Source organism: Sapajus apella, unplaced genomic scaffold, assembly GCF_009761245.1.
Source record: "Sapajus apella isolate SASKATOON/1434 unplaced genomic scaffold, GSC_monkey_1.0 scaffold13, whole genome shotgun sequence".
NCBI classification, from domain to species: domain Eukaryota; kingdom Metazoa; phylum Chordata; class Mammalia; order Primates; family Cebidae; genus Sapajus; species Sapajus apella.
The window spans coordinates 10,307,256-10,328,490 of NW_022436953.1; the positions used below are offsets into that span (position 1 = coordinate 10,307,256).

At 37.8% G+C, this 21,235-nt stretch overlaps 1 protein-coding gene and 1 long non-coding RNA gene across 6 annotated transcripts in view; one reads left to right on the forward strand and one right to left on the reverse strand.

Annotated features, from left to right (window-relative positions):
- The window catches only part of SORCS1 (sortilin related VPS10 domain containing receptor 1), a 583,838-nt gene that overhangs the window by 254,255 nt on the left and 308,348 nt on the right, over positions 1 to 21,235 (reverse strand). For all 5 annotated transcript variants that reach the window (XM_032281559.1, XM_032281558.1, XM_032281560.1 and 2 more), the window contains exon 3: positions 5,966 to 6,065. In XM_032281559.1, coding sequence (XP_032137450.1) covers positions 5,966 to 6,065 — 100 coding nt within the window. The remainder of the gene's footprint in view (positions 1 to 5,965; positions 6,066 to 21,235) is intronic.
- LOC116553907 lies at positions 1,854 to 15,074 on the forward strand. The gene is made up of 3 exons (XR_004269960.1): positions 1,854 to 1,869; positions 1,921 to 1,922; positions 14,846 to 15,074. It is a non-coding gene; the product is annotated as an uncharacterized LOC116553907 (long non-coding RNA).

Here is a 21,235-nt window from a genome sequence, read left to right on the forward strand (position 1 = left end):
ATACCAAAATCCTATGCTCAGCACGTTGAAGAACACATAGCTGATTAAGGGACTGTATCCCATCTAGGACCTTACATTCTAAAGGGAGGATTAGACATGGTCAAAAACAACTATAATCAGAAGTGAGAGTAAAGTGCTAGAAAAAAAGGAAAACAGATGTGTTAGAGATGAGAGGAAGTGAGCAAGCCTCATTAGGGAAATTGATTAGAGTTTACGGAAGAGGTGGCACTTAAGGTTTACTTCCAAGGTCTAACGATCTTAGTTTATCATTCCCCAGTTCCATGTAACTTCAGAAAAGTCAGTAAACTCCCTGGGACTCAGTTTCCATATCTGTTAAAGAAAATATAATTTTAATATCCCAACATCTTTTAGGTTCAGATTCAATGAGTATAAATATATGATTCTTCCTAAATGAAGATGGTGGATCCTACCAACTATCCTTCTTTGCTGTCCTCAAGTCACATACATAGGCCCGGCGTGATGGCTCACACCAGCACTTTGGGAAGCTGAGGCAGATGGATCACCAGAGGTCAGGAGTTTGAGACCAGCCTGGTCAACATGGTGAAACCCCATCTCTACTGTCTCTACTAAAAATACCAAAATTAGCCGGATGTGGTGGCACATGCCTGTGCTCCCATTTACTCAGGAGGCTGAGGCAGGAGAATCACTTGAACCCAGGAGGCGGAGGTTGCAGTTGTGCCACTGCACTCCAGCCTGGGTAATTAAATAGGACTTCAACTTAAAAAAAAAAAAAAAAAAAAAAAAAAGCGGGGCTCGGTGGCTCACACCTGTAATCTCAGTACTTTGGAAGGCCGAGGTGGGTGGATCATCTGAAGTCAGGAGTTTAAGACCAGCCTGACCAATATGGCAAAACCCCATGTCTACTAAAAATACAAAATTTAGCCAGGTGTGGTGGTGGACACCTGCAGTCCCAGCTACTCAGGAGGCTGAGACAGGAGAATTGCTTGAACCCAGTAGGTGGAGGTTGCAGTGAGCAGAGATCACACCACTGCACTCCAGTCTGGGTGACAGAGCAAGACTCCACCTAAAAAAAAAAAAAGAGTCACATACATGACATACAAACCACCCAACCAAATGATAAGAGGAATTTATAAAGAGACAATAAGTCAACAATCAAACCCTTATTTAGAAAGTGTCACATACAATGTGGTAATTAAAACCTAAACATCTGGAGAAAACGCAAACAGTGTTTAATGCTGGTATGTACCAAGAGACCTGTAGGAATGATCAATGTGTTCTGAGGAGGTCTGTTTATAGAATGAAAGTCTTGGAAGAGTCTCTCAGCAGGAATGAGGTAAATTAACTGGTGATAACACAGAAATGAGAAGAAGCTGGAGTGTGAAGGGGGCGTAGAAAACGTAAAGAACAAATACTGTCTACATTTTTTCTTTACTAGAATACAGTGTGCTGAGACTATAAGGGTAAGATAGCTAAAAGAATTCCAGTTGGGGTTTTGTTTTTTGTTTTGTTTTTGTTTTGAGAGGGAGTCTTGCTCTGCTGCCAGGCTGGAGTGCAGTGGCACGATCTCGGCTTACTGTAACCTCCACCTCGGCTTACTATAATCTCCACCTCCCAAGTCCAAGCAATTCCCCTGCCTCAGCCTCCTGAGTAGCTGAGACTATAGGTGCACTCCACCACGCCCGGCTAATTTTTTGTATTTTAGTAGAGACAGGGTTTCACCATGTTGGCCAGGATGGTCTCAATTTCCTGACCTCGTGATCCTCCCGTCTCGGCCTCTTAAAGTGCTGGGATTACAGGCGTGAGCCACCATGCCTGGCTGGGGTTTTGTATTCTTCAATCCTTGAAGATGTTACACGATCCCTTGAGAAGGGGGAAAAGCTAAGGCTGGTTGGGGGTGATGGGAAAGGTGTTGCTGATAAAGAAACACAGAGTATACAGAAGTCTTCTTTTTAGGCAGAATACGCATAAACTCAGAGACAATTTAAGAGTGAAATGGAGATTTCAACATTTTTTTCTTTGCTGCATTTGTATTTGTTCTTCCCATTACCTTCTGCATCCCAGTTGTTCCTTTCAGGTACAGGTTACATCATCTTTTCTTATAGCAAACTGTATGTGGCCAATAAACCTCTGCTGATACAAACAAGCCTTGGAATTTATCATGAACTGGAGCGGGGGGAATTGTTCTCCCTCTGAGACATGGTGACAGATAGCCAGCCTGCCTTTCCTGTGGCACTAGAACCACTCAGCCTTGTTCTTTTGGGCCAACCTCATAGATCAGAGGCCAGATGCGGGGTTCCTTTGAAAGAGAGTGTGAACAATCTAGGCTAATACGTAGGAGGCCTCTTTCTATCTCTGAGTCAAGATTCCTTACACCGACGTACACTGAGATTACAGTTTTTACTGTAACAGACACTAGTCAAGGAAAGCTGCTGTAATTTACAGCAGGCTTGCAGGGAAACAGCCCAGGGATGATCATTAATTTAAACTGTAAATAGGATCCTGTTTTATTCTGGACTCTGATCCTCGCTAGTTCCCCTAACAAGCTGACTGCAAAGCCGAGGCATGAAGCCTGCTGTTTCAAACATGATGATTGAAGAACTGCTCTTGTCCGCACAAACAGCTAAAAATAGCTACAAGAATGTGAAGGCAAAACAGGTTTCGGGGAATGCAGAGAGTTACCCTGATGTTGTCAGTTTTATTCCAGCTGCTCCCACTAGTGTGAAAAGCAGAGAGAAGTATCTGGTACAAAAGATTTTAACTTGCTAGATGGCACCCTGGAGACCTGAGAGAATTAATACAACTTTTTAAAGGAGCCTGCCCTTTTCACTGGAGGATGGCACAAGTCCCAGGAGAACTGGAGCAAATTTGAGCGCTGTCTTTGTTCTGCATAATTAACAGACCCTGAAATTTCTTTCTTTTCTCTTTTTAACATAAATTCTCATTGATTGGAGAAAATATATTCACAGTTTAAAATGTTGTGCAAGTACTATCTCTTTGATTCAAATATGTCCTTTGGGGGGGCGGAGTACATAGTTCATGGTGATAAATTCACCTCATAAGTAGAAAAACTGTGTACAAATATACTGCTATGTCAACTTTATTGATTTTTGTACCATTGTTAAGACCTTCATTGTCCTCCAATATTTCTTAAATCTATCAGCATCTCAGAAAATGACCCTAAAGGCCTCATTTATCTGTAGAGGAAAAGATCCCTTACTTTAGGTTCACTCATAACATTGTGATTTAAACAGCTCAGGACCACCTCTGCTCTGAAGGGTAACAGTCCCAGAGAAAGCCATTCCCTCACAGTCACACACAGGGACTTCTCTTTTTCTAAAACAAGGGTGTCTCAAGTGTTAAGATCAGTAAAATGCCCTTTTAAAAGTCCTTCAGATAACTATGGACTAATTATGCAGCCTGATTAATGGTGTAATGACTTGAATGGATTCAATGGTTAGACTCTTTGCTGTATTGCTTCTCTGTTTCCCTTCCAGTCGTAGCAGTTACATCTGGATTTGAGAGTCCCACTGCTTAAAACAATCCTGGAGTTTCTGGGTCATCACCATATAATCTCTAGCTACAGAAAAGCTTATAATCACATTCAATATTTGGCATATTTTTATTTTTTCATGTTTATCTCCAACAGCATCAATAAAACAGAGACTATCATTAGATTATTCTGAGGTCTCTTCCAGCCGTAAATTTCTTCCATTTCCCTATATGACTTTACAAATGGAGAAAATGTAAACGATTCACCCAGAGTCACCTGTTAGGTAGAATTAGAATCAAGGCAGGGACTTGGATTCCTGAATCTTAGTTCAGGGATCTTTCAATTACAAAAAGTCATGCCACATTTAGTACTAGAATACAGGACCTTTGAAGATGAGTCCCTGGCTTATTTCTCTTTATATCCTGTGGTGCGTAGCATTGCCTAGCATACAGTTTGTAGATTATTAAATTAAATTTGCTAAAAATATGAACTAGAAGAAAAATCAATAGAGATTACAAAAATCAATTCAAAGCCAAGAAACAACTAAATCTCATTATAGAAATAAAAGGTATAAGTTCAGTTCCTCAATTTGGGACTGCATACAGCAGATCAAAATTGTTTAGCTGTAATTGTTGATGAAGTACCCAGCCAGTAAAGGGAAGATAGGAATGTTCAAGGTATAATCCTAAATTTGTGAGGCTGACATTATTGGCTGTGTGGTACTCTGGCGAACAGCCACACATGGCTATGTCAATTTAAATGAATTAAAATTAAATGAAATTTAAAATCCAATTACTCAAATTACACCAGCCATATTTCAAATCCTCAACAGTCATAAATTGTTAATGTCTAAAGTACAGGACAGCTTAGAGGAAAATTTCTAAAATCACAGAAATTTCTACTGGACACTGCAGAAAGAAAAAAGAATGAAGTGAAGAGAAAACAATTAAGCTTTTACTATTCTGTGCTAAGCACCTGAAATGCCTAATTTCATATAATTCATACGACTTCCCGCATGAGGTAGGTACCATATAATCGTCCCCCTTTTAAAGGGAATGCTGCTTGGAGAGACTAAGTACATCACCATGCTTATATACTTAGTGACTGGTTTAGCTGGGTGTTTACTGGTCTTCTGACTCGAGTCTATGCTCAGCTGAAAAGCTATGCTGCTTCTACTGAAAAACTTGAAATGCCTACAGCCAGAGTGAACATGTTACATTTTATATTAGTGGTTTTTAATCCTAGATACCTATAGAAGCATCTGGGGAGCTTTATCAAGATACAGTTACCTGAGCCCTAATCCAGAGCAACAGTGGTGGGACTAGAGGTTGCACATTTGTAGACCACTTAGTCCTTTTGACATGCAGCCAGGATTGAGAGTGAATGCTTGAGAGATATTTTCATCACCTTCCATAGTCCAGATGGCAAAACGTAGACCCTACCCAAGGTCACTAAGAGTAGCTAATGAAAAATCTAAGATGAGAACATATACATCATTGCTACCTTCATAACGCACTGTGGTTTAGGATACATTCAGGAATGACACATTTCTTTTTCCTGATTAATACTATTAGTTCATGTAACCTATGTAATACTTAGCAATTATGTCAGAACTCAGAATTTGATAATGGAAGTTTACGAAAACAAAGGTATAGATGTGGAACCACTCCTCTTCTGAGACAAATAATGTCTTTCTCATTTAAAAGTAGTATTTTCTTCCTAAAAAATGACGTATGTGAGGAGTAGGTAAGCGCTTTTAATAGGAGACGTATGACACAGAGGAAAAAGTATGACTGACTGCTAACCAAGACAACTTAATTCTAGTCCCAATTGTGGCCGTAACTGCAACAGGCACAGACTATTTCTTTTCTCTGAATCTCAGTTTTCTTATCTGCAAATAAGGGTGTTGTATATGACCATCTCCAAGGCTCCTTGCAGCTAAGATCCATGCTCAGAAGGGACTAATCTTACCACTCTTTCCAAGCTCCCCTGTTCTGCTAAATGCATTGCATTTACCCTGACATTTGTGTGCAGACTAAACCAACATTAAAAATGAAACTTCCTATCTGCTGTAGGACAATGCATTCACTTAAATTCTACTTAATCTGTTTGTTCCATGTTAAGGAAAAACTGGGACATCAGATGAAAAGCCATCTTTTCTGCTGTCTTGTCAAGACTCATTCTAATTCTTGTGATTGACCGGTAGGAACTCTTACAAGAGAGTGAGCGGCATTCACTCAACAAGACTCATTCTTTGTAGCTGCCTTTCGGAAATGGTAATGATCTACCTATCCCGCGCCCTCTTACACTCACAGCTGCTGATCTGAAAATTATGATGTGTCAGACATTTTACAACCTTAACATCCATCAACTCATCTTAACATTTCTAATCCCAGCTTAACTGTAATGGATTTTTAGGTAGCTAGAGAGGTTAGCCAATCAAGACAGAAGTCACATTGTGAATGAGTAGCATGCCGAATATACATTTCTTACCTTACGCTTGTTGGTAGGACACACGTAGAGATAGCTCAAAATGGTTTTCAAACCAACTTTATCATTCAGCTTCTCATAGGTTGTTCCATAATCGGTTGACCTATAATTCAAAAAGAACATTAATGAGGACAGACATATACGTCATTTGGCTGCCTGTCGGTATAATGCATGTTTTACATTGTAGAATGGCTCTCGGGTGGTTTCTAAATGATTCATGTAGTATATAATGATGTTTAATTATGTACACAGTAGCATCATGTGAGTGGTTAAAATTTGCATTTAAATTGAATTGGTAAAAATTAAAACTCCATCTCTCTACTGCTCCTTAATGTATGCACACTGTGTAAAACATGTGGTTAATTTTAAAAGATTAAGAGATGAGGGTGTCCCTTGATTTGACCAAAGAATTAAATGAGTTTTTAGTTAGATATGACATTTCCAAACTTTTACTTTATGTTTGGCACAGTAGAAAAGCAGGTTCTCCTGATTTATCTACAAATTGTGTTTTCTCTGATGAGTGAGGGAATATATGGTAGGTCAGTCCCTTCAAAGGTCAGTTAGTCTTTTCTTACTATTTAAGAGCAAGAAAATGTCTCAATAATAAGAGAAATTTCACAAATTTCTTACTCCATGGCCTTTTCCAGTGTTAAGCAATCCGGAGTCAGGACATCACTTCTTGTCCCTGACTCTGTTTTTCCTATAGAGCCTCTCAACTTTTGCCATTGGTCAATAAATTATTCGTTCAGATTAAATATACTGATTTTATTTACCTTCTCTATGAAGGTCTACACTAAGAATTTTAATCTTATATCATCATGATAATTATGTATAGTAGGGATTATTATCTGTATTTGATGAAAATGATTGAGAGAAATTCAGTGACTTGTTTAAAGAAATTTTTAAAATTTCCTGATAAATGGGACAGCTAGATACTGAATTCAGGTATTTTTAGCCTAAGGCCTATGTTGCTTTCATTATACTTCATGGGTTTTTTTTTTGCCTTTTTGTCTTTTTTTTTTTTTTTAATTCAAAGAAGATAGGGCAGGGCACAGTGGTTAGCGCCTGTAATTCCAGCACTTTCGGAAGGCAAGGCAGGTGAATCACTTGAGGTCAGGAGTTAGAGACCAGCCTGGTCAACATGGTGAAATTCCATCTCTACCCAAAATACAAAAATTAGCCTGGCGTGATGGCACACGTCCACAGTCCAAGCTACTTGGGAGGTTGAGACATGAGAATCGCTTGAACCCAGGAGGTGGAGATTGCAGTGAGCCAAGATCATGCCACTAAACTCCAGCCTGTGCCACAGAACAAGACTCTACCTCAAAAAAAAAAAAAAAAAGAAAAAAAAAGATAGATATAAAATTTCCTCTTAGCTTTCTTTTCTTACTTAGGAAATTGTCGATAAAATTCATTCATTCACTCACATTTATAGCACATCTAAGACATACCAGACAGTGTTGCTAGGTGCAAGATCATAGCACACAGCCCCTACTCTCAAGTATGTCACAATTTGAAAGAAATAAACAAATAGTTAGAATATGTTAAGTGCAAAGATAGAGATATGAGTTCATAATGCTTAGAAATTAATGCTGATTTAATTAGAAAAACACACAAAAAATGTAACCATCTTAATTCATTTCTGAAACTGATAAAAGTTACAAATTCCTGCAGGCCATAATGACCAAGTAGAAGGGTATGTTAACAAGCTCAGGATCATCCATTCAGTATGTACGGTGGATCAAACAGGCAGAAAGCTGCATAACAGTGATCCTGGAGCTAGGAATTAAGGATTTATTCTGGCTGGAGATTCAAGACATTTCCTCCTAAAATTTAAACATAGATGGCACACAGAAAGGGTCAACACTTGAGAGGATTTAGATGCCATTCCCCATCACTGAGGAACAAAATACTATGCAAATCTTCCTGGAAGAACTATGAACCTTGAAAATGGGTACGTTTAGAAAACTGAATTAGAAAGAGCAGCACAGACTAAATGTTACATTTATAACAAAAATATGTAACTGGCTTATTTCAGGATGAGTCTCTGTACTATTACAATCAAACATTAGCTTGATAGTCAAGAATATCTGAGGAGCGTTCCAGAATTATTTCACAGGATATCTTATTGATGAATCACAACAAAATGTCTTAAAATCTTCCTCCTGTATCTTTTTAATCAAAATTCATAGCTTATTGGAGGAAATTCCCTGCTATTCTCTAAGAACTATCTAAGATTTCTTTCTTAAGCCAGTCCAGTCTTGTTTGTTTTTGAGATGGAGTCTCACCGTGTCACCCAGGCTGGAGTGCAGTGGGGTAATCTCAGCTCACTGCAACCTCCGCCTCCTGGGTTCAAGCGATTCTCCTGCCTCAGCCTCCCAAGTAGCTGGGATTACAGGCACACACCACCACACCCAGCTAATTTTTGTATTTTTAGTAGAAATTGGGTTTCACTATGTTGGCCAGGCTGGTCTCGAACTCCTGACCTTAGGTGATGCACCAGCCTCAGACTCCCACAGTGCTGGGATTACAGGTGTGAGCCACTGTGCCCGGCCCCCAGTCCACTTTTGGTGTGTTTTTTTCATTCTTATCTTAGCCTGCTGAGTCAACATTCTCTTTCTAGTAGGTCTTATGTGCCTCCCAAATCTTACTAGCCTTATTTTACCTCCTTTTATTGTACAGTTTTTTATATATTCATTATTCTGAATAATACAAGTTCCAGAACAAAAACAGATACAAAATCTACTGATGGGTGGAAATCAGTAAGACTATATTAGAGCCAAGGGAATAGATCAATTTTCCTAGTGGAATAATGAAAAAAGAGACTAAAGAAGTAGGAATTAGTCTACAGAGAGTGTGATGAGTTTCTTATAATTCCTGTTAACTTGATCCCTGAGCATAGATGAATTTTTTTACAATAAAAAAAACATGCCATAGAAAGGCAAATGAAGATTATACTATAAGGATTCTGCATACAATCATCCTTATTTGCATGTGTGTGTTTTTGTGTGGGTGGGTGAGTGGGTGTATATTAAACTCTAATCTCAAAATGTGACAAGATGACAATAGAGTGACTTAGTCAGTTTTACATTAGCAACATTTTTTCGGAAAGCTTAACTATGTTATTGGACATTTTTATCTTATTGTAATATAATTCACCCCCCGATCCAGATGCCTCAAGTTATCTGTCATTATTTTTTGGTGCCATCTCTTGTTTCTTGATTTTACAAAGCTCAAAAGTTATCCCAAAATTTGATAATTCTCCACTCAAGCAGAACTGCATATTTAAACACTACGGCTTTGTAATAAGCAATTGATAGAAAGTGAAAATGATGCATTTTCACACATCCAAGTGGTATAGATTAGCAGCTGTCCAAGGGTGTCCCACAGAACCAGAATTACATGGAGTGTTGACAAGTTTCATTGGCAGAACCAACAATCGGTTGGGGTATACATTGGTACAGTGGTACAGAAGAAAGAATAGTAAATACTTTTAAACCAGTTGGTAAAGAGTTACTGCACTAAGTTCTCTGAGTAGTTGTTCCAGTAAGTCTTATCACCATAGCCTCTCACTCAGGAACCTCTTAAGTTTCTTCATAGCCCAGCAACCAAAAGATTGAGGTCTGGCGCAGCAGAGGTCCCAGAAACTTGCTCCAGCACCAAGACCAACACCTGTGCTGATCTGTCGATGCCTTTGCCAATCAGGCTGCATCCCAGTAGGGGCACAGTGACCTTGAGTTGGCACTGCATCATGGAAGGCAATTTCTAGTGCCCATCTGTAAGCCCTGATTCACAGCTAAGAGATGCTTTCAGTTCTACTCGCACAGTCATTTATGGGAGCTGTAGTCTCCCATGGACATGAGCTCCTATAGAGCAGAGGAAACAAAGAGGTGGTCAGCAGACGGGCTGGTAAGCCCAAGTGCTGGTTAAATATTTTAACTACCATCCCTAGGAATGGGAGAGAGGGACATTTTCCAAGAACAAAAAAACATTGCAAAATTTATGATTAGGCAACATGTAATGTACCTTCACTTCCTAACTTTTCACAAACGGTATTATTCTAATATACAATGAACCTCTTAAAAGCACATTTCATACAACATTTTCCAAATATATTTGAAGACAGCATCTATTTTTGAGAGATATCTAATGAGATTAGTGTTCTGAGCAACACATTTTGGGAAGCACAAGATCAAAGCAAAGAAAGAAAAAGAAAGGCATGGATCTTAATTTCCTAAGAGGAACTATAAAAATATCTTAAATGCAAATTGCAAACAGAAATGCCAGCATCTATTAACCATCAAGTGACTACTGCTGTAATAAAAAAAGCAAAAAAAGGAAAGGATCTTAAAATGTGTATCTTAAATAGTCATAATTAAGATGTGACATATGCAGCCTTGAATTCTTGTACGATTTTTTAAAAAATCATTTCAAAGCAAGTATTTTTATTTTCAGGCTTTGTTTACAGGTTGACTTATCTAGAAACGAAAAAGAGAGCTTCTGTCAACACCTATACTGTGCCAGAAGAAGCTAAAAGCTTAACAAAATAAGCATTCTATGAAAAGAAATATGCAAGTGATTAAATTAAGGCTTACTTTCTTTTGCTTTCGAACTTTAATCCTTATACTACTGTTTTTACAAATATATCTTAGTGACTTTTAGAACTTTTGAAAGTATGTCTCCATTTAAGTATTTACTATATGCACAGAGCTGAAATAAGTTGCTCTGCAGAGTGAAGAAACCACATCTGAGGCAACTCACCTGCCTTCCAAGAGGTTATGATCTTTTTTAGATAGCAAAATCTCCTACCACACTTGAAGAAAGGATCAGTATAGGATACAACTAGTTTCCATAGGAGTTGCAGAAATGTAATGTGTGACTGGATTTCCTCCACTATAATCTTATGCCATCAAATGAGATACTAAATAAATACAGAATCACTGTAATCTAAATTAACCCATAAGCACAATGATTGGTACATAAGTAAACTATAAATGATAGCTTTTGTTATTCACTTCTAACATTTTTTTCTTGATTGTTGTTGGTGGTCTTTGCTCGATACTTACTAAAACCTATCACGTGAACCCTCGAGGAAAACCCCAATCACTGAAAATAATTTTGATTTAGGTTGCTTAGAAGAAAAGATATTCATAAAGCTATTACAACATGTTAAAAACATAGCATAACTTAGTCTATCATATCTTGAAGAATATGTGCTAGTTTTATGTGGTACTTGGATCAGAGAGTTAATGGTAAGAACTGAAATGAGAATTAAAGATTCCACATTCTGCTTCTATAATAAGTATGTCAGAATTCTATTGCTGAATAGACTATTATGCTTAAAACTCCTAATAGATAACATCATAAAAATGAATGCTCATTGGGTACATCCAATGTGATCTGAGCTCTTCACATGCAGAATCCTATGAGATAGACACTGATATTAATATTGCATGTTACAAATAAGGAAGACTAAAAAGTGTAACCAACCTACTTAAGACTAAAGAACTTGGAAGGTGCTGAGTGCACACTGGCCAGCATCCTTAACTCCATACTGCCATGCCTCTATCAAAAGCCACCAGGATAAATTTACAGGAAGTTAAGGAGATGTATTCAGAAAACCTAGCTTAGCAATTTTTAGTAAAAGAAATATTAATTAAAACTCTTTGAGATTCTATATGTTGTAGACCAAAGTCTGACTTTTCTTTATACCTACTAAAGGACAGGTCTGCCAGAAAGAATTGGGAAAAAAAAAAAAAGTATAAGCAGAAACTCTCACAAGGATCTATGAGGAAAAGAAGTTATATCCTTTATCTGACTCAGCGTGGCTCCCGTGAAGGCTGAAAATATGGACCAAGTGATTGGGGTCAACCAGTTAATGGTTGATGATGCCTCATTAAGAATAGCAAGATATCTCAGCCTAATAGAAAAAGCAAGTTATTGAAGCAAAACAACTGGAGTCAGTCAGTCATGTGCTGTTATCCATTGCAGTGCCACATGTCTTAGTAGGACTCCTAGCCCACTTTTGTTGTCCAGTGCAATGCCAACGTGTCAAAACTAGATTCCTACTCAGCTTTAACTCAGCTTATTTTTAGCAAACAGGATCTCTGTGGTCAGAAGTTCCTTCTCAGAGATCAACCAGCTGAAGCTAGCAAAATCCACAACTGCAGCTTACTCAACCTCTGAAGAACTTCTAGCTTTATTTTAATCCAGATTCCATGCTGAATGACACTCCCACCATCACCATGACAGTTGACAGTCACCATGACAATGACTGGAGGAGACCAAGAAAAAAAACAGAAAAGATGCAGCTCCTTGATTCCAGGAAAGTCTCGGTCCCTTCAAAAGAAAAGCACAAATATTCCTTCCCTTGCTCTTAATGCCCAATCGCTATGTTAAAGTTACCCTGTATTTACAACTGCCTGGTTCTCAGAGGCTGAGAAATTAGTTAGCTCCATTGTCCACTTCTACAATTCCATAATCATTGAGTAAAGACAGTACTGCTTGACAATCACTTTCAGTTTTGTGTATTGGTTTTGCAACACCAAACAGGAAAAAGCCCCCTTTGGGGTAACTGAGTGAGATCCCCAGTAACATCATTACCTAGTAAGCTGTCAGTGCCCTTGTTTCTATAACAAATCAAATTCTCAGTACTCTGCAGAATTTCATGTTCATTCCAACTGTCACCTAATAGGATCTCAATATAACTGTAAGATGCCTAATACCCAATTCCTCTCTTCTACCTGCCTCCTCCCCATCCGACTCCAATTCCAGCCTTTGCCTTTCACTTGAAAAGCTCTTTCCCCAGATCCGTAATAGACAACTGTCTTATTGCTTTCTGAACAATGCTCATGCTGTATGAAGTAACAGCCTCCCTCACCCACCCCTCAGCACACTCTGCCCTTCCTAGGTGCTTTTATTTTCTGCTCATACTATTTATACCTATCTGATAGATTTTGACTTATTTGCATTGTCTTTCTCCATGGGAACAGGGCTGAAGTCTGATTTGTTCACAGATGTCTTCCTAGCACTCACAACAGCGCACTGGGCACAGTAGGTACTATTTGTTTTTGACTACTTGCTAGCCTGATGGACGCTTGCTTTTCTTGTGTTACCCAGTGGACTTCCATGAAATAAAAACTGAGAAGCTCATATAGTTTGGCAAGGACTTTCGGCTATGATAACTCCCGCTGTTAGAAGATACAATCCGCTGTATGGAAAGAAGGGAGACTGGGGTGGTGACTAGATTCTATGCCTTCTACTTTTTCAAATTAATAAACTTAGTTTTTAGAAGAGATTCAGGTCCACAGAAAAACAAAGTGGAAAATAAGTAGTTCTCATATACCCGGCTCCCACACGTGCACAGCATTCCCCATTATCAATATTCTCCTTCAGAGTGTTACATTTGTTACAAGCAAAGAACCTACAATGAAGCATCATTATCACCCAAAATCCATAGTTAACATTAGTGTACATTCTTGGTGTTCTACATTCCATGGGTTCTGACCAATGCATAATGGCATGTATCCACCACTTGATATCATAGAGAATAGTTTCACCAGGTCAACAATGCTTGATCCTCTTCCTATTCATTCCTCCTATCCCCTAGCTGATACTAACCACCAATCTATTTACCTTCTCCATAGTTTTGCCCTTCCTAGAATGTTGTACATAGTCATATCTTGTTTTATTGCACATTACTGTGTTACACTTTGCAAATATTACGTTTTACAAATAGGAATTTTGTGGCAACCTGAAGGGAGCAAGTCTGTTGGCACCATTTTCCAACAGCATGTGCTCACTCCATGTCTCTGCCACGTTTTGGTAGTTCTTGTAATATTTCAATCTTTCCCATTATCATTATATCTGTTATGGTGATCTGTGATCTTCAATGTCACTATTGTAATTGTTTTGGGGTGCCCTGAACCATGCCCATGTAAGATGGCAAACTTAATAAATATTATGTATGTTTTGATTGCTCCACCAACCAGCCATTACCTATCCCCTTCCCCCTCCTGCTTTTTCCCCTAACCCCTTAGGCTTCCCTACTGCCTGAGATAAATGATACTGAAATTAGGTCATTGAATAACTTTACAATGTCTTCTAAGTGTTCAAGGGAAAGGGAGAGCTGCACATCTCTCACATTAAATAAAAAGCTAGAAATGATTAAACCTGGCAAGGAAGGCATGTGAAAAGGCAAGACAGGGCAACAGCTGGGACTCTTGTGCCAAACAGTTAGTCAAACTGTGGCTGCAAAGGAAAAGTTGTTGAGGAAAATTAAAGGTGTTACTCCACTGAACACAAGAACAATAAAGTGAAACAGGTTTATTGCTGATATGGAGAAAGATTTAGTGGTCTGCCTAGAAGATCAAACCAGCTACAACATTTCCTTAAGCCAAAACATAATCCAGAGCAAGGCCATAACTCTCCTCAACTCTATGAAGGCCAAGAGGTGAGGAAGCTGCAGAACCAAAGTTTCAATCTAGCAGAAGTTGGTTCTTGAGGTTTGTGGAAAAAAGCCTTCTCTATCACGTATAAGTGCAATGCAAAGCAGCAAGTGCTGATATAGACACTGCAAGTTATCCAGAAAATCTAGCTAAGATCATTGATGAAGGTGGCTACAGTAAACAACAGATGTTCAATGTAGATGAAACAGCACTCATCAAAAGATGATTCCATATAGGATTTCAAAGCTAGAGAGATGTAGTCAATGCTGCCTTCAGAGCTTTGAGGGAGAAGCTGACTCTCTTGTTGGGGGCTAAAGCATTGGTGACTTTCAGTTGAAGTCAATTGTCTTTTATGATTCTGAAAATCCTGGAGTCCCTAAGACTTATCCTAAATCTCTTCTGCTTGTGCTCTATACATGCAATGATGAAGTCTAAGTGGCAGCACACCTGTTTACAGCATGGCTTACTGGATAGTTTAAGCCCATTATTGAGACCTATTGCTCAGATAAAAAGATTTCTTTCAACATATTACTGCTCACTGATAATGTATCTGGTCACCCATGAACTCTGATGGAGATGTAAAAAAAAAAAAAATGGATGTTGTTTTCATGTCTGCTAATACAATATATTCTGTAGTCCATAGATCAAGGAGTAATTTTAAAGTATTATTATTTAAGAAATAGATTTTGTAAGGCTACAGCTTCCATAGATAGTGATTCCTCTGACAGAGCTGAGGGCAAAGTAAACTGAAAACCTTTTGGAAGGGATTCACCATTCTAGAAGCCATTAAGAACATTCAAAATTTATGGGAGGAGAGGAAAATACCAACATTTGCAGGAATCTGGAAGAAGTTAATTCCAACACACGCGGATAATTTTGAGGGGTTTGAGACTGGTGAAGAAGTTAACTGTACATGTGGTGACCACAACAGAGAACTAGAAGTGGAGCATGAAGATGTGAGTGAATTGCTGCAGTCTCATGATCAAACATCAACTGATGAGAAGTTGCTTCTTATGGATGAACAAAGAATGTGGTTTCCTGAGATGGAATCTACTCTTGGTGAGGGTGCTGTAAACATTGTTGAAATGACAACAAAGAGTTTAGAATATTAAATAAACTTCATTGATAAAGGAATGCAGGATGTGAGAGAATGAACTCTAATTTTCAAGAAGTTCTACCCAGGGTACACTGATACCAAGACAGCATTGCATGCTACAGAGAAGTTTTTCATAAAAGGAAGAGTCAATTCATCTAGCAAACTTTACTGTTATCTTAAGAAATTGCAACAACCACCCTAATCTTCAGGAAACATTGCTGCGATTAGTCAGCAGCCATCAACATCACTGAAGGCTCAGATGATTATTCACATTTTTCAGTAATAACAAATTTTTGATTAAGATATGTACATTGGTGGCCAGGTGTGGTGGCTCAAGCCTGTAAGCACTTTGGGAGGCTGAGGAGGGCAGATGACTTGAGGTCAGGAGTTTGAGACCAGTCTGGCCAACATGGTGAAATCCTGTCTCTACCAAAAATACAAAAATTAGCAGGGTGTGGTGGCACATGCCTGTAATCCCAGCTACTTGGTGGCTGAGGTAGGAGAACTGCTTGAACCCTAGAGGTGGAGGTTGCAGTGAACTGAGATCACACCACTGCATTCCAACCCAGGCGGCAGAGGGAGACTCCATCTCAATTAAAAAAAGTGTACATATGTGTGTGTGTGTGCACACGCACGTGTGCGCGTATACATATACACACACAATTTTTACAAAATATATATAATACATAAAAATGTGTATTTTTTAAAATGTATGTGTGTATATACATAGATATATAGATATATATACACACACAAGAAGAGAAAATCAAACACTGCATGTTCTCACTCATAGGCAGATGAGTTAGAATAGCATTTCATATTCCCAGTGCATATAAAAGTTATGTTTATACTCTGCTACTATATATATATATATGTATATACACATATACACACACATGCATTTTCTAGACATAATGCTATATATGTATACACATATGTGTGTGTATATATATGTATACATACACAAAGTTTTTCTAGACGTAATGCTATTACACACTTAATAGACTGCAATATAAACATAACTTTTATATGTACTGGGAAATCAAAAATTCATTCATTTGCTTTATTGTGATATTCAGTTTATTGCATTTGTGTGGAATCAAACCCACAGTATCTGAGGTATGCCTGTAGTTGAAATCATACAGCATCTAGCCTGTTCAGACTAGCTTCTTTCATTTAATGATATACATCTCAGCTTCCTCCATGCCTTTCAGGGCTTGACAGCTTTTTTTGAAAGGGCTGAATTACGTTCCATTGTCTACATGTGCCATAGTTTCCAGTCGCCTACTGATCTCAGTAAATCTCAGTTGCTTCCAAGTTTTGACAATTGTAAGTAAAACTTCTATAAACATCCCGGTGCAGAATTTTGTGTAAATGTGTTTTCAACTCCTTTTGGTTTCAAATCCTTTGCTAGATTGCATATTGAGTATATTTTGTTTTGTAAGAAACTGCCAAACTGTCTCCCAAAGTGACTGTATCACTTTGCACTCTGACCAGCAATGAATGAGTGGTTCATTGCTTGCTTCACATCCTTATTGGCATTTGGTGTTCTCTGTTTTAGATTTTGTGCATTTTAATAGGTGTATAATAGTGTATCATTGTATTTTTTAATTTGCAATTCCCTAAAGATATATGAGGTTTAACATATTTTTAAATGATTATTGGACATCTGTATATGTTGCTATTTTATTATTATTATTTTTTTTTTGAGGCAGAGTCTTGCTTTGTCACCCAGGCTGGAGTACAATGGCATGATTTTTGCTCACTGCAACTGCCACTTCTCAGGTTCAAGTGATTCTCCTGCCTCAGCCTCCAGAGTAGCTGAGACTACCCATGTACACCACTATGTCTGGCTAATTTTTGTATTTTTAGTAAAGATGGGGTTTTGCCTGTTGGACAGGCTGGTCTCAAACTCCTGACCTCAGGTGATCTGTCCACCTTGGCCTCCCAGAGTGTTGGAATTGCAGGCATGAGCCAATGTGCATAGCCTATGTTTTGAATTATTGTTAATTGTATTTAGAATAGAGAAGAGCAGCAGTTCACTGACATCTTCGTGCTCCACTTCTAGTTCTCTGTTGTGGTCACCATATGTACAGTTACTTTCTCGACCAGAGTCTCAAACCCCTCGAAATCATCTGCAAGTGTTGGAATTAACTTCTTTCAGATTCCTGCGAATGTTGGTATTTTCATCTCCTTACTATGTTGCCCAGCTGGTTGCAAACTCTGGGCCTTAAGTGGTCCTCCCACCTCAGACCCCCAAAGTGCTAGGATTACAGGCATGAGCCTGTATGTGTTCTTTCATGAGGTGTCTGTTCAGGTTGTCATTTTTTTTTTTTTTAAAAAAGGTTTAAATATTGATTTTTTTTTTTTTTTTGCTTGTTTTTTTTTTTTTTTTTTGAGACATAGTCTCCCTTTGTCGCCCAGGCAGGAGAACAGTGACTCGATCTCAGCTTACAGCAAACTCCACCTGCCACATTCAAGCAGTTCTCCTGCCTCAGTCTCCTGAGTAGCTGGGATTACAGGAACATGTCACCACACCCAGCTAACTTTTGTATTTTTAGTAGAGATAGGGTTTCACCATGTTGGTCAGGCTGGTCTCAAACTCCTGACCTCATGATCTGCCTGCCTCGACCTCCCAAAGTGCTGAGATTATAGCAGTGAGCCACTGCACCTGGCCTAAATAACAATTTCTTACTGTTAAGGTTCTCTTTTTTTTTTTTCTTCTTCTGCCCAGGCTGGAGTGCAATGGTGTGATCTCATCTCACTGCCTGAGTAGCTGGGATTATAGGCATGCACCACCATACCTGGCTAATTTTGTATTTTTAGTAGAGATGGGGTTTTGCCATGTTGGCCAGGCTGGTCTTGAACTCCAGGTGATCCATCCACCTCGGCCTCCCAAAATGCTGTGATTATAGGCATGAGCCACTGTGCCCGGCCCTTATTGAGTTTTAAGAGTTATGTGCACACTCGCGCGCACTTGTATGTGTGTGTGTGTGTGTGTATTTCCCCAATTTACTGAGATATGACTGACAATTGCAATTGATTTATTGTATACAATATAATGTTTTCATATAGTATACATTTTGAAATAATTACCACAATCTAGTTAATTGTAGTCAATATGTCAATTACCCCAACCATTAACTGTGTGTGTATGCGGTAAGAATATACTTGACTTCTCTAGTAGCATATTTCAAATATACATTACATTAATATTAACTACAGTTACTATGTAATAAATTAAGTATCCCAAACGTATTCATCCAATAATGGAAAGTTTTTATGCTTTGACTCCTATTTCCACTTTCTGCCAACCCTCAGCCACTAGTAACCACCACTCTACTCTCTGTTACTATGAGTCTGGCTCTTTTATAGATTCCACATGTAAGTGAGATCATCCATCATTTGTCTTCTGATGCCTGTCTTATTTCACTAAGTATAATGCTTCCCAAGTTAATTCATGTTGTGGCAAAAGGCAGAATTTCCTTTTTTAAGGTTAATATCCATTATTATTTGATATCCATTGATTTATCAAACACTGAGGTTGTTTCCACACCTTAGCTATTGTGAATAATGCTGCAATGAACACAGAAGTACAGCTATCTCAAGATAATGACTTTATTTCCTTTGAGTCTACACCCAGGACTAAAATAGCTGGATCTATATGGAGCAAAATTTAATTTTTTAGGAACCACCATACTGTTTTCCATAATGCTACATATTTACATCCCTACCAAAAGTGTACGAGGGTTCCCTTTTCTCCACATCACTTGTTATCTTTTGACATTTTGATAATAACCATCCTAATAGTTGTGATATTTTATTGGGGTTTTAACTTGCATTTCACTGATTAGTGATATTGAACATCTTTCAGATACTATTGGATTTTTGTATGCCATCTTTGGAAAAATGCCTATTCTGGTCCTTTGCCCATTTTAAATCAGGTTTTTTGTTTAATTTTGCTATTTACTTGTATAAATTTCTCACATATTGTGTTGATTGTTTCCTTTGCTATGCAGAAGCTTTATTACAGTCCCGTATTTTAATTTTGGTGTCTGTGCTTTTGGTGTCAAATTTTAAAAAAATCATTTCTAAGACCAATACTGAGGAGTTCTATGTTTTCTTCTAGGAGTTTCATAGTTTCAGGTCTTATGTTTAAGTTTTTAATCAACTTTGAATTAAGTTTCATGTATGATATAAGATGAGGATACGATTTCATTCTTTGTAGTCTAGTTTCCCCAATACCATTTACTGAATTTCTTTGTATATTTTATATGACAGTCCTTTATCTGATAGGTCTTTATAAATTTTTCCCAGTTTGTGGCTTGTCTTCTCAGTCTATTGGTATTGTCATTCTCAGAGTTTTAAAATTTAATGAAGTCTGGGTTATCAATTTTTTTCATAGATTGTAACTTTGGTCTTGTATATAAAAAGTCATCACCATATGCAAGGTCATTTAGGTTTTCCTCTAGTTATGTTCTAGGAGTTTTATACTTCTGCATTTTATGTTTAGATATATGATACACTTTGAATTAATTTTTGTGAGGGCTTTAAGGTCTACGTTCAAACTGCCTTATCTGTATTTATTAATTACTGCCTGTTGGTGTCCAGTTTTTCAGCACCTTTTGTTGAAAAGACTTTCTTTTCCTCATTGTATGGGCTTTGGTCTTTTGTCAAAGATCAGTTGACTATATTTATGTCGTTCTGTGTCTGGGCTCTCTCTTCTGTTCCATTGATCTATTTGTCTATTCCTTCACTATAACAAATTGTCTTGATTACTACACTCTATAGTAAGTCTTGAAGTCAGGTAGTGAGTGCTCCAATTTTGCTTCCTTCCCTCACTACTCAGTTGACTATTCTGGGTCTCCTACCTTCTCCAGGTAAACTTTAGAATTATTTATCAACAGCCACAAAATAACTTGCTAACTTTTGATTAAGGTTGTGTTGAATCTACAGAGCAAGTTGAGAGGAACTGACATCTTGGCAATATTAAGTCTTCCTGTCCATGGATATGGAATATCCTTTCAGTTACTCAGCTTTTTAAATATCTTTTATCAGAGCTTTGTAGTTTTCCTCATATAGATCTTTCATGCATATGTTAAATTTATGTCTATTTTCTTTTTCAGTGTGTTAATGTAAATGGCAATGCGTTGTTAATTTCAAATTTTGCTTGTTCATTACTAGTATATAAAAGTGATTTACTTTTGTATATTAACTTTATATCCCACAATCTTGCTACAATTACTTATTAGTATTATTTGCATTATTAAGATTTTATACATAGACACTTATGTCTCTTCAACAAAGACAGTTTTATTTCTTCCTTTTCAATCTGTGTAACTTTTATTACTTTTTCTTGTCTTACTGTATTAGCTAGGACTTCCAGTATGATGCTAAAAAACAGTGGTGAGGGAATATTCTTGCCTTATTCTGATCTTAGTGGGAAAATTTTGAGCTTCTCACCACTAAGATGCTAGCTGAAGGTATTTTGTAGACCTTCCTTGTCAATTTAAGAAAATTCCCTCTATTCCTAGGTTGCTGAGTTTTTACAATGAATTGGTATTAAGATTTGTTCATTTATCTTCCCTCATCTATTGGTATGTGATTTTCCTTTTTTAGCCTGTTGATGTGGTAATTACATTATTTGATTTTTGAATATTAAATCAGCTTTACATACCTTGGATGAACCCCACTTGGTCATGGTGCACAATTCGTTTTGAATATTGTTGG